Source organism: Muntiacus reevesi, chromosome 1, assembly GCF_963930625.1.
Source record: "Muntiacus reevesi chromosome 1, mMunRee1.1, whole genome shotgun sequence".
Lineage (NCBI taxonomy): Eukaryota > Metazoa > Chordata > Mammalia > Artiodactyla > Cervidae > Muntiacus > Muntiacus reevesi.
The window spans coordinates 185,952,910-185,967,373 of NC_089249.1; the positions used below are offsets into that span (position 1 = coordinate 185,952,910).

At 44.1% G+C, this 14,464-nt stretch overlaps 1 protein-coding gene across 1 annotated transcript; it reads left to right on the plus strand.

The window, feature by feature from the left end:
* Nucleotides 1–4,291: 4,291 nt before the first annotated feature.
* LOC136165491 (olfactory receptor 10H1-like) lies at nt 4,292–5,221 on the plus strand. Its single transcript, XM_065931982.1, has one exon. It carries the CDS (start codon nt 4,292–4,294, stop codon nt 5,219–5,221), a length of 930 nt encoding a protein of 309 aa, XP_065788054.1.
* The last annotated feature ends 9,243 nt before the right edge of the window (nt 5,222–14,464 follow it).

A 14,464-nucleotide genomic window follows, 5' to 3' on the forward strand; every position in this document is an offset into this window, starting at 1 on the left:
GCAGGGAGGCAGAGAAAAGAGACAAACTGATTTAGGATCCAATCACTCCTTGTGATTGTAAATTATTATGGAGGCACCAGGATGGACAGGTGCTGTGATGGTAAGGAGTCAAGGATGAAAATAGGGAGGATATAGGGAGGCAGCAGGTGGCTGAGATGGGAGGGAGGGGATGCAGAGAGGGGAACACAGCTTCATGAGAAGAGAGAGCCAGGATGGGGGCAGACAGGCAAGGCAAGTTGGAGACAACCCAGACCTAGCCTGTGGTTCACCAGGGGCAGTTCTCCCCAGGGGACACTGTGCAATACCTGAGATCCCTCTGATTGTCACAGTTGGAGATGCTACTGGCATCTAGAGAGTGACAGGGATGCTGCTCAACATCTTCTAATGCCCAGGGCAGCCACCAACCATAGAAAATGATCAGCCCTTAATGTCCCTGATGCTGAAGTGGAAATCCCTGCTGCAGTGGTACATGTGGACAGGGTTTGTCCACAGGTGGGTTTGACCTCTGAGTTCTGGGAGGGAACTGGCCAATGTGTGAATTCCTTTAAGTGCCAGAGAGCCGAGTCATACTCCTTCTCTGGGGCTGTTCAGTTTAATTGCAGAGGAGCCCCTAAGTGTTCTCCTGGTGGATCAATACCAAGAGACGTCAGTCCACCTCTCTGCCATCATGAACTCACGCCCATCAGGGCTCTAAGGCTTCTTGTTTTGCTTTAAAAAATTAAGAGACTTTACTTCTTGGAGCGGTTTTAGGTTTACAGAAAACTGAGCAGATAGTGCGGAGAATTTCCACATACCCTCTCTCCTCCTGCACACAGCTTCCCCTATTATTAACATCCTGCATTAACAAATAACTGTCTTACAGTTACTGAAGCAATATTGACACATTATTATTAACTAAAGCCCACAGTTTACCTTAGGGTTCACTCTTGGTGCTATTCAATCTATGAGTTTTGACAAAAGGGAAATGTCATATATTCACCATAGTATCATACAGAATTGTTTCATCAACTTAAAAAAAATGGAGTTCTACCTAATGGAATTGGAGTTTCATCCCTTCCTCTCTCCTCCTGAGTCCCTGACAACCACCAATCTCTTTACTGTCTCCACAGTTTTCCAGAACGAACAGAAACCAATCTTAGCTGTGTTCTGTATCCCTGTCATCCCAGAAGGTGTATATTAAGTCTTGGGCCACCTCCCCAGGAGGTGGTGAGCTCTTCTCTCCTTACAGTTCCTCTCTTTCTACCTTCATGACTGTTCATCTTAATTAATAAACAGAGGGAGTCTGTGGATGGTCTCGTATGGTGAAGCTAAAAACTCCCTGGTCCTGGGAAGTAGCTCTAAGATTTATTAGCAGTCACCAGTAAGTGGTAAGTATAACAGAGAAGTAAGCAGAAGATAGGCTTTGGGGTTATTTAGATGTTGGTTCAGATCCAGGCTCCCCTACTCAGGAGTCATGGTCCCTTGGCAAAGCTATATATCCTCTGTGGATACAGCTGCCACTTCTGTAAAGTGAAAGTTAATCACAGTCATGTCCGACTCTTTGCGATCCCATGGACTATAATGTGCCAGGCTCCTCTGTCCATGGAATTCTCCAGGCAAGAATACTGGAATGGGTTGTCATTTCCTTCTCCAGGGGATCTTCCCGACCCAGGGATTGAACCTGGGTCTCCTGCGTTGCAGGCAGATTCTTTACCAACTGAACCACTTCTGTAAAATAGGGATCAAAGCAAGTGCCTCATAATATTAGGATAATGGTTTAATAAGAAGCACATGAGCACAGGTGTCAACATCCAGTAAAAAGTCGCTATTCTCAGCAATAACTCAAAATTCAGTGCCAGAGACACTTAAATCTCTAAGACAATACATGATAATGATGGCCATGAAAAAGTTAGAAGCAAGGATTTTAAGACTCACTCAGGAGTTGTTTCAGAAGCACCCAGAAATGAATGACTAGCTCTGTTTTGGAAAAAGATGTTCAGGAAGGCTATGCAGAGAAGGTGACACTTCAGCTGAGTCTTAAAAATGAACAGATGTTGGTCAGTTGGAGAAGGAGAAGAACCTCATTTTGGCAGAAAGAGTGGTTAAGGAACTACAACTGTTCTCTCTAGATCATTGGTTCTCAACTTGGGATGACTTTGCCCCCGTCCCTATGGGGACATTGGCAATGTCTGGAGATAATTTTGGTTGTCACTCCTGAGCGGGGCTACTGGCATCCCGCTGGTGGAGGTCAGGGATTCAGTGCACAGGAGAGCCCCCCAAGGCAATGGATGATCTGGCACCAAATATTGAGAAGCCTTGCACCAGCTGTTGGAGAGTTTCAGAAAGCTGAGAGCACAGCCCACATGATCCCAGTCTCATCCATTCAGTGTCTTCTTGGAGGCTCTTGTTCCCAAGTCATTGACCTTGACCCATCTGCTCTGTGATCTCAGAGTATCAGGACTGAGTGGGACTGTTACAGCTACCATCCTGGGGGCATACAGCAGGTGCTGACCCAAAATTGAGGGAAAGATGCTAAGGACTCCAAGGAAGGGAGGCTGAGAAGCCCTGGAAACCAGTGATATTTGGGGGAATGCAGCCTCCATTTATCCAAGTGTCTGGTTTGCCCATTTTGGTTTGCTCTCAGACCGTCAGGGCTTGCTTCATCTAGGACATGAGCCCACTGAATAGAGCATTCATTACATTTTCCTGTTTTTTTCATTTTGGTAAAATACACATAACGTAAAACTTACCATTTGTCCATTTTATAGCATACAGTTCAGAGGCATTTAGTACATTCACAGTATTGTGCGACCACCTCCTGTAACTAGTTTCAGAATCTTCTCAGAACCCACAAAGGAAACCCCATATCCATTAGCAGTCACTCTCCATTCTCCCCTGCCCACAGCCCTGGCAACCACTGGTATGTTTTAAACTCCTACATAAGGGTTCACAGCAATACTATTTACAAGAGTGCAAAAATGAAAACAATCTAAATGTTCATCAGTGGGTGAATGGGCAGATAAAAATTTTGTTTATCCCTGCGTGCATGTGTGCTAAGTCACTTCAGTCATGTCTGACTCTTTGGGACCCCATGGACTGTAGACCACCAGGTTTCTCTGTCCATGGGATTCTCCAGGCAAGAATACTGGAGTGGGTTTCCATGCCTTTTTCCATGTTTATCTAAAAAGCGATATTATTTGGCCATAAAAAAGAATGAAGTTTTCAAACGTGCTGCAACATGGATGAACTTTAACAACATGGTGAGTAAAAGACACCAGATCCCAAAGTCCACATAATGTATGATTGCATTAAGATGACTTGCCTAGAGCAGGCAAATTTATAGACAGAAAAAGTAGATTAGTGGTTTGCTGCCTTTTAAACTTGACATTGCCTAATTTTAAAAGATCACATAAAAATAGGCAAGTTATTTATAAAGAGACATTGAAAGCTCATTAAACTGAAGTTACTGAGCACAGACCAGGTACATTTTCTCACTTATCATAGATAGCTCCTATTGTTTTCCAGATCACAGTTCAAGAACAATTCATTTAGTTCTCATAATAGCTCTTTGAGGCAGGTGGAGGGGAATGGAGGTGCAAAGAGGTGAAGAAATTGCTGTTTCACACAGTGTGGGCAGAGCAGGGATTTGAAGTCTATCAGCTGACTCACTCATCTGTTTGTCAGATGACTATGTTGCATTGCCTCAGAACACATAGATGGTCCTCATGGAATTAGGAAAACAACACAACATTATTTCTACACAGTGTCTTGCCTCAGGTACCTTGCATGGATAACTCCAGAGGAAAAATCTGACTGATGAACGTTAAGCTAAAGATGCACACTGGTCCCAGGTGTTGTAGCCATGCAATAGGAATCTCATGGTGTCTGACGCTCTGGGAAGAACAGGATTTATCAGAAGGGAGCAGAAGGGCAGAGCAGCAGTGGAAGGAAGCTCTGGTGAAGGAATATTTTGATTTTTGGAGGCAACCTAGAGGGATAGAAAGGTAGCAACTTTGGGGACAGCCAGTCATGGGTTCTGGTATTTTGAAAGCATTACCATAAACAAGTTTCTTAGACCCTTTCCAATTTTCTCAGTGGGTAGTCTCAAGAGAGTGATCAAAACAGTACCTCCCCCACTATATTGATGAGAAGATTAAATTGTAGTTGGCACAGAGTAGGAACTCAGCCAATGTCATCTGTCATTTGTCAGGAGCAGCCCCTGGGGCACAGCCAGGAGTGATGGAAGCTGAAGACCTCCTTCCATCCAGTAGCTGACCTCTCCACGTCACACCGCACTTCAGGAACAGCCCCCATGCAGGGAGCCAACTTCTCAGCAGTGTCTGAATTCATCCTCGTCGGCTTCTCCGCCTTCCCCCACCTTCAGCTGATGTTCTTCCTGCTCTTCCTGCTGATGTACCTGTTCACGCTCCTGGGGAACCTGCTCATCATGGCCACCGTCTGGAGGGAGCGCAGCCTCCACACCCCCATGTACCTCTTCCTGTGTGCCCTCTCCATCTCTGAGGTCCTCTACACTTTCGCCATCATCCCGCGCATGCTGGCCGACCTGCTCTCCACCCACCGCTCCATCCCTTTCAAGGCCTGTGCCAGCCAGATGTTCTTCTCCTTCACGTTTGGCTTCACCCACTCCTTCCTGCTCACCGTCATGGGCTATGACCGCTACGTGGCCATCTGCCACCCCCTGCGCTACAACACGCTCATGAGCCCCCGAGGCTGCGCCCGCCTGGTGGCCTGGTCCTGGGCTGGAGGCTCAGTCATGGGGTTGGTGGTGACAACAGCCGTTTTCCAACTCACCTTCTGTGGCTCTAATGTGATTCGTCATTTCTTCTGCCATGTGCCGCCTCTCATGAAGTTGGCCTGTGGGAACGTCTCCACTGTGGCCATGGGCGTGGGCCTCGTGTGTATCACCGTCCTGCTGGGCTGCTGTCTCCTCATCCTCTTGTCTTACGCCTTCATCGTGGCCGCCATCTTGAGGATCCCTTCAGCCGAGGGCCGGCACAAAGCCTTCTCCACGTGCACGTCCCACCTCACCGTGGTGGTCGTGCACTACGGCTTTGCCTCTGTCATCTACCTCAAGCCCAAGGGTCCCCAGTCTCTGGAAGGAGACACGCTGATGGGCATCACCTACACGGTCCTCACTCCCTTCCTGAGCCCCATCATCTTCAGCCTCAGGAACAAGGAACTGAAGATCACCATGAAGAAGACCTTCCTCAGCAAGCTCTAGCCAGAAAAAAGTGGGAGAAACTCCTTGGAACTGACTAAACTGGGTTACCAGATGCTACCATCAGAGATGGCAGCTTTAAGCATGTAATAACCTGTGTTTGTCTGATGCTTTATGGTTTACAGGGACATTTGTAGGCTATATCTATGTGTTTGCAAAAATGGTTAAACAGTGTCATGTGTATATGCAGGGTGGAAAGATGTATGAGATGATAATACACAAAAAGTCAGATTCACTGATTTCCTATCTGTTGCAGAGCACGTTGTCAGGTACCATTAAACTTGGAATTTGTTCTTCTCCTGTGAGAAAGCAGGGTGGTGTAATTACTCCTATCACCATAAACCCATAGTGCCAAGAGAGATGGAAGATGTCAGGTCTCCACCTTCTTGTAGGCAGCAACAGGTAGCTACATCACAAGTGTTTTGAGATTATGGCAGACTAAACCAGATTGCAGCAGAGGAGAGCGAAGCACTCTAAATTTCAGCATTGCTGATCTGTACAGTTGCAGTTAGCAATGATAATAATATGCAGGTGGCATTGGTGGTAAAGAATCTGCCCGCGATGCAGGAGACACAGGATACTCAAGTTCGATGGATCTCTAAGTGGGGAAGATTCCCTGGAGGAGGAAATGGCAACCACTCTAGTATTCTTGCCTGGAAAAATCTCATGGACAGAGGAGCCTGGCAGGCTATGGTTGATGTAGGGCTGCAAAGATTTGGACATGATGACTGAGCATCAACCCACCACCAATGTGCAGATTCAGAAAAATCTGAGGAAATCTCCGTGTTTCAAGTGTGAATCTCAAACAGCTGGAGAGAGAGAAGTCTGTATAATTAGTTCAAGGGAAAAAGTCCCATTGTGAGAAATTGCCTGCCATGGAAAGAGTGTGAAGTGGCACAGTCACCGGGGGAACTCTTTGTTGAATCACAATAGTGAGTGAAGAGCCCAAAATGAAGGTATTTCTCATGGTCACATCAGTTTAAATATCCCCATTTGCACTAAGGGGGATTTAGGGTGACTCTTGAGAGTCCCTTGGACAGCAAGGAGATCAAACCAGTCAATCCTAAAGGAAATCAATCCTGAAAATTCATTGGAAGGAATAATGCTGAAGCTTGAAGCTCCAATACTTTTTGCCACCTAATGAGAAGAGCTGACTCACTGGAAGATACCCAGATGCTGGGAAATGTTGAAGGCAAATGGAGAAGGGGGTAGCAGAGGATGAGCTGGTTAGATAGCATCACTGATTCAATGGACATTAATTTGAGAAAACTCCAAGAGACAGTGGAAGACAGAGGAGCCTGGTGTGCTGCAGTCCATAGGGTCACAAAGAGTTTTAGCAACTGAACAACATCCTTCCCACCTCCATGTCCACTCATTCATTCTCTACATCGGCATCTCTATTCCTGCCCTGCAAATAGGTTCATGTGTACCATTTTTCTAGATTCTACATATATGCATTAATATGCAATGTTTTTCTTTCTGACTTACTTCACTCTGTGTGATAGACTCTCACTCCAATCAAGGCTTTACAAATGACCCAGTTTTGTTCCTTTTTGTGACTGAGTAATGCTGCAGCACGAGTCCCAGTAAAGCCTTGCTTGAATCTTTTGTCTGACCTCTTCTCAGTTTCTAATGACCCACTCCAGTGTTCTTGGGCTTCCCTTGTGGCTCAGCTGGTAAAGAATCCGCCTGCAATGCGGGAGACCTGGGTTCAATCCCTGGGTGGGGAAGATCCCCTGAAGAAGGGAAAGGCTACCCACTCCAGTATTCTGGCCTGGAGAATTCCATGGGGTCACAAAAGGGTCAGACATGACAGAGAATTTCAATTCAACTGAGTCCAAGAACCTGGATCGGTAACATGACCAGTAGATGAACAAGATAGTGTTTATCGCAGCATAGTGATTATAGGCAGTAATACTATCATAAACTTCACAGTTGTTAAGACACTATTCCCACCACATACACACACACACAAAAAGAGATAATTATGTGATACAATAGAGGTGTTATTAGCAAACACTACAGTGGTGTTTTTCTGAAAGGTTTCACTTTCGTCTCAGGTTCAAAGGATTTGTTAACAAAATGAGCCACTCTTATATACAAATAAATAACACAAATATTTCTTAGAGAGTTATCTTGCTTACTTTCAAAAAGAGACATAGAAAGAGCGAGAATCACCAAATTGGGTTCTGACCAACATCCAGACTTAAACAGCACTGGGAAGTCCTGTATCACAGCACATCTGGACTCTCAATTGGGAAAGGGTCCCAGGCAGCATGTCACTCCTTGGGTGAGATTTCCAAGTTTGCAGTTGTGGTGGTGGTGGCGGTGGGTGGTTTCCTGCTTATAATCCCAGGGTGGCCGAAAACTGATATCACCATCAATCTGTGACCAAATTGAGGCTCTAGTTTCACGTTAATGCTGTTTGTTTTGTTGTGTAAAACCTGGGATGTTGCCAAGTCTGGGGCTTGGTTGGCCAGGCCCCCTCCAAGAGTTCAACAACCTGAAGATTTCTCCCTCATCTTATCTCAGGTGCTGCAAGTCTTGCACTCTTAGCAGGCTCATCGTCATCATCATCACCACCATCATTCCCAGTCAGGGCAGTGTCCAGGTAGGTTAGATGCAAGGTCAGAGGCCTGCTCTGCTTTGTCTCTGAAGCCTAAACAAGACTATTCATTTAATTTCCCTAAGAAGTGGTAAACATATTGTAATACATAAATAGATCAAATCAGCGCACTGTGTACCTTAAACTTACACAATGTAATACGTCAATTGTATCTCAATTTCTTTTGCAGTGTAGTTTATTAACAGTCTTGTGTTAGTTTCTGGGGTGCAACAAAGTGATAGTTATACATACACATGTAAATATACATACACACATACCTATTCTTTCTGAAGCTCTTTTCCCATTTAGACTGTTACATAATACAGTCTCAATTAATACATAATTCTCAATTTTTAAAGAGCTTCCTTGATGTATTTAAATTGTTTCCAAATATGAATTTATGCTTTTTTGTTTTAATTTATTTGTTTTATTGGATGAAAATTATTTTACAGTATTGTGATGGCTTTGCCATACATCAACATGAATTGGTCATAGGCATACATGTGTCCCTTCCCTCCTGAACCCCAGGGACTCCCACTTCCCTCTCCATCCAATGAATAAGGAAGTTGTGGTGCATATACACAATAGAATATTACTTTGCTATAAAAAGAATGGATTTGGGTCAGTCCTAATGAGGTGGATGAACTTAGAGCCTTTTACACAGAGTGAAGTAAGTTAGAAAGAGAAAGACAAATATCATATATTAACACATATATATGGAACCTAGAAAGATGGTACCAACAGTTTGTTCAGGGCAGCAAAGGATACATAGGCATAAAGAACGGACTTGTGGACAAGTGGGAGGAGAGGGTGGATGATTTGAGAGAACAGCACTGAAACACGAACATTACCATATGTGAAACACATAGCCAGTGGGTATTTGAGGTATGCATTTATTTTAAAATAATTCTTTATAATACTTAATGAACACTAGTTATGGTGATTCTGTTATACACAGCAACAAGTGTAATTTAAAAACACAAACAATTAATTAGACAAAGTAGCCAAAGTTAAAGGAAAGGAAAATATGCATATTTATGTTTAAGTTGATGAGCTTCCCTGGTAACTCAGCTGGTAAAAATCCACCTGCAATGCAGGAGACCCTGATTTGACTTCTGGGTTGGGAAGATACCCTGGAGAAGGGATAGGTTATCCACTTCAGTATTCTTGGTCTTCCCTGGTGGCTTAGACAGTAAAGAATCTGCCTGCAATGTGGGAGACCTGGGTTCGATCCTTGGGTTGGGAAGATCCCCTGGAGGAGGGCATGACAACCCACTCTAGTATTCTTCTCTGGAGAATCCCTTAGACAGAGGAGTCTGGCAGCCTACAGTCCCTAGGGTTGCACAAAGTCGGATATGACTGAATGACTAAGCTCATGCACACACATGTTTAAGTTGAATTTGCCCTAAAGTTGAATTCAGTCCTTCTTTATAAGTTGAGCAGTAAAAACCTCTTATGTTAACATGAAGTGTGAGGATGTGGAAACAAGTCCAGTCAAAACTGGGGAACCCCAAGCAGCCTCCTTTGCAGAATATACGGCAGGTTTCCTGTTATCCTTCACATATGTTATCTCATTACATATGTGAATAAGCCTCACAAAGAGGGATCAGGGCAGATAAACTCACGCCCACTCCATCTGATACAGGGGAGATTGAGGCTCAGAATGGTTGTATGACTCATCCAAGGTCACTCAACATAGGCTTCCAATGTTTGTCTTTCCATCCAACCATTCACACATCACTTTCCTGCAATATGATATATCCACCTCTTAGAATGGGCTTCCCAGGAGGCATTAATGGTAAAGAATCTGCCTGCCAACAGAGATGCAAGAGACATGGGTTTGACCCCTGGGTTGAGAAGATACCCTGAAGAAGGAAATGGCAACCCACTCCAGTATTCTTGCCTGGAAAAGTCCATGGACACAGGAGCCTGGAGGGCTACAGTCCACAGGAGTGCGAAGAGTGGAACATGACTGAAGAACTCATACAACCTTCACACTTAGAGAAAAGTTGAAATAATAAGAGTCGCTGTGTGGTAAAGAACCTGCCTGCAATACAGGAGACCAGGGTTTGATCCCTGGGTCTGGAAGATCCTCTGGAGGAGGGCATGGCAACCCACTCCAGTATTCTTGTCTGGAGAATCCCATGGACAGAGGAGCATGCTGGGCTAGGGTCCATAGGGTTGCAGAATGAGACATGACTGAAGCTACCTAACACACACGCATGCACCTCTTGGGATGGCTCAGAGAGTTAAATAGCATCCTCTATGTAGGGCAACTGACCATGATTGGCACACAGTAAGGACCCAGTAAATGCCTGCTTTCAAAGATCTATTTAATAGTTATCAATGGCCTTCTGTGTCTCAACTCTTGTGATAATTTTGAGAGTACAGAGATGAATCTGTTGCTAGTCTCTCTCTTTGAAGAGTTTCCATGGTGCTTGGTGGCAAGACACACAGAGAAATGTCAGAACTCTCAACAAGGCATGGACCAGATTCTAGCGTTAGTTAGTGTGTTAGTCACTCAGTCGTGTTTGACTCTGCGACCCCATAGGCTGTAGCCAGCCAGGCTCCTCTGTCTGTGGAATTCTCCAGACAGGGGTACTGGGTTGCCCTTCCCTTTTCCAGGGGATCTGCCCAACCATTTCTTCCTCCAGGGGATCTCCCTGACCCAGGGATCGAACCCTGGTCTCCTGCACTGCAGGCAGATTCTTTACTCTCTGAGTCACCAGGAAACCCCAGACCAGGTGCTAAGGGCCATCAGAAGGAGTGTGACTGCAGCTTGGGAGCGTCAGCCAGGTCGTCCTTCATTCCTGTACTCCAATAACTCTCACAAGTGCCCCCCTTCAAAGGACACTTGGGAGTTTCTGGAGACATTTTTGGTTGTTACAACTGGAGGAGGGGGGAGATGTGCTATAATGTCTAGTGGGTCAAGGCCAGGGATGCTGCTCAACTTCCTAGAATGCACGTCGACTTAAAAAATAGTCACAACCTAAAAGTTGAGGCTTATGTTTTATTTGGTGGAAGATGCTTGCTCCTTGGAAGAAAAGCTATGACAAACTTAGACAGCATAATAGAAAGCAGTCCTTACCATCTGGAACTTCTTCACAATTTATAATAGAGAAAAAGGATGTTTCCAAATATTGTTAATGAACTATCATGAAACTTTCAATACAACCCAGGTGCCTGACTTTATAAAAGGAATCAGATTATTTTTAGCTCAAGCAATTTCGCATTTAAACACGACACTCTTTATATTAATACACCTGCTAACAAAACCAAACAGAAAAAGCATATAGCCTGATTCATTAAACTTAAGACATGTCTCCCCAGGTCCCTCAAATCAGATGTTTCTTCCTAACTGCCTGAGAGCAGTATATTTTAAGCTTTGGCCTCATTTCATTGATGTCTGCTAAAGTTTGTGTCTTCTTTCCAATATAGGATTTCATCCCTTCCTGGAACAGACTGGTCTCCCCTCCTCATAACCCTAAGAAATCAATGCCTCTGAGCCCCAGCTCTCACTTAATGAATTCCATTTTTTCCACTTAAGGGGCAAGCAGCTGATAGAGAGTCAAGTAGGAGCTGCTGCTGCTGCTTCTAAGTTGCTTCAGTCGTGTCCGACTTTGTGTGACCCCATAGATGGCGGCCCACCAGGCTCCTCTGTCCCCGGAATTCTCCAGGCAAGAATACTGGAGTGGGTCGCCATTTCCTTCTCCAATGCATGAAAGTGAAAAGTGAAAGCGAAGTCGTTCAGTCGTGTCTGACTCTTTTCGACCCCACGGACCGTAGCCTACCAGGCTCCTCTGTCCATGGGATTTTCCAGGCACATGTACCAGAGTGTGTTGCCACCTTTTGCTTATAAGGTGGCTGGATAGAGGTCACTCACTTTTTGCAGGCTCAACTCTATGCTGTTGTTGTTGTTTAGTTGCTAAAAGTGGTGTCCAACTCTTTGTGACACCATGGACTGTAGCCCACCAGACTCCTCTGCTCATGGGATTTCCCATGCAAGAGTACAGGAATGGGTTGGCATTTCCTTCTCCAGGGGATCTTTCTGACCCAGGGATCAAACAACCCAAGTCTCCTATATTGCAGGAGGATTCTTTACTGAGCCACCTGAGAAGCCCAAGGCTTGAACAAATAGCTCAATCTATCACATTCTCATTTTCCTCCACTCAAAAATATGGGTAATAATAAATGTGGGTGTAACATATGCGTGTATGCGTCAGTCGCTCAATCATGTTCAATTCTTTGCAACCTCACAGAGTCCAAGCTCCTCTATCTGTGGGATTTATTTTTCAGGCAAGAGCACTAGAGTGGGTTGCCATTTCCTCCTCCAGGGGATTTTCCTGACCCAGGGATTGAATCTGTATCTCCTGCCTTGCAGGCAGATTCTTTACCTCCTGAGCCATCAGGCAAACCCATATATACAGATATATATGGATTTATTTTGTGAGTTTGAGGAGATAATGCATATGAAATCCTACCACAATGTATGACAAACTGGAAGCACTCATATGTGATGGATATTCTTAAGATCCTTGTTTTAAAATCTCTTCTGCCTCCAACTTGAGATCTGGTCTCAGCCCAAGTTAAAACTTTACATCCCATGGAAGGTGCCCTTCCCGGATCCTCAGTCATATCATTCTCAAACATCAGCATGTGGATCAGCTGGATCTAAATTTCCCCATGAGTATGCCCCCCTGCCCCCTGCCTTTATTTTGGCTGTGTTTGGTCTTCGTTTCAGCATGCAGGTTCCCTAGTTGTGGTGCATGGGCTTAGTAGCTCCAAGGCATGTGTGATCTTAGTTCCCTGACCAGGGGTTGAACCCACGTCCCTGCATTGGAAGGAGGACTATTGACCACTGGACTACCAGTGAGGTTCCCCTCCCCACTTAAGTCTTTTATTCACCAGTTGTGTGACCTCCACCCACATTTATTTCTTTTTTAATTTATTTAATTGGAGGCTAACTACTTTACAATATTGTAGTGGTTTTTGCCATACATTGACATGAATCAGCCATGGTTATATATGTGTTCCCCATCCTGAACCCCCTCCCACCTCCCTCCCCATCCCATCCCTCTGGGTCATCCCAGTGCACTAGCCCTGAGCACCCTGTCTCATGCATTGAACCTGGACTGGTGATCTGTTTCACATATGATAATATACATGTCTCAATGTTATTCTCCCAAATCATCCTAACCTCGCCTTCTTCACAGAGTCCAAAAGACTGTTCTATACCTCTTTGTCTCTGTTGCTGTCTTGAATATAGGGTTATCATTACCATCTTTCTACATTCCATATATATGCGTTAGTATACTATATTGGTGTTTTTTTTTCTGACTTACTTCACTTTGTATAATAGGCTACAGTTTCATCCACCTCAGAACTGATTCAAATGTGTATATGTACCACAAATATGTATATGTACCACAGCTTTCTTATCCATTCATCTGCTGATGGACATCTAGGTTGCTTCCATGTCCTGGTTATTATAAATAGTGCTGCAATGAACATTGGGGCACACGTGTCTCTTTCAATTTTGGTTTCCTCAGTGTGTATGCCCAACAGTGGAATTGCGGGGTCATATGGCAGTTTTATTTCCAGTTTTTTAAGGAATCTCCACAATATTCTCCATAGTGGCTGTACTAGTCTGCATTCCCACCAACAGTGTAGGAGGGCTCCCTTTTCTCCACACCCACAAGTTATTGCTTGTAGACTTTGAATAGCACTCATTTTGACCAGCAGGAGATGATACCTCATTGTGAGATGATACCTCATTGTGGTTTTGATTTTCATTTCTCTGATAATGAGTGATGCTGAGCATCTTTTCATGTGTTTGTTAGTCACCTGTACGTCTTCTTTGAAGAAATGTCTGTTTAGTTCTTTGGCCCATTTTTTGATTGGGTCATTCATTTTTCTGCAATTGAGCTGCAGGAGTTGCTTGTATATTTTTGAGATTAATCTTTGTCCATTGCTTCATTTGCTTTTATTTTTGCCCATTCTGAAGGCTGTCTTTTCACCTTGCTTATAGTTTGCTTCATTGTGCAAAAGTTTTTAAGTTTCCCATTTCATTAGGTCCCATTTGTTTATTTTCCTTTTATTTCCATTACTCTGGGGATGTGGCTCATAGAGGATCTTGCTGTGACTTATGTTGGAGAGTGTTTTGCCTATGTTTTCCTCTAGGAGTTTTATAGTTTCTGGTCTTATGTTTAGATCTTTAATCCATTTTAAGTTTATTTTTTGTGTGTGGTGTTAGAAATTGTTCTAGTTTCATTCTTTTACAACTGGTTGACCAGTTTCCCCAGCATCACTTGTTAAAGAGATTGTCTTTTTTCCATTGTATATTCTTGCCTCCTTTGCCAAAGATAAGGTGTCCATAGGTGTATGGATTTATCTCTGGGCTTTCTATTTTTTTCCATTGATCTATATTTCTATCTTTGTGCCAGGACTATACTGTCTTGTTGACTGTGGCTTTGTAGTATAGCCTGAAATTAGGCAGGTTGATTCCTCCAGTTCCATTCTTCTTTCTCAAGATTGCTTTGGCTATTCAAGGTTTTTTGCATTTCCATACAAATTGTGAAATTATTTGCTTTAGTTCTCTGAAAAATACCATTGGTAGCTTGATAGGGGTTGCATTGAATCTA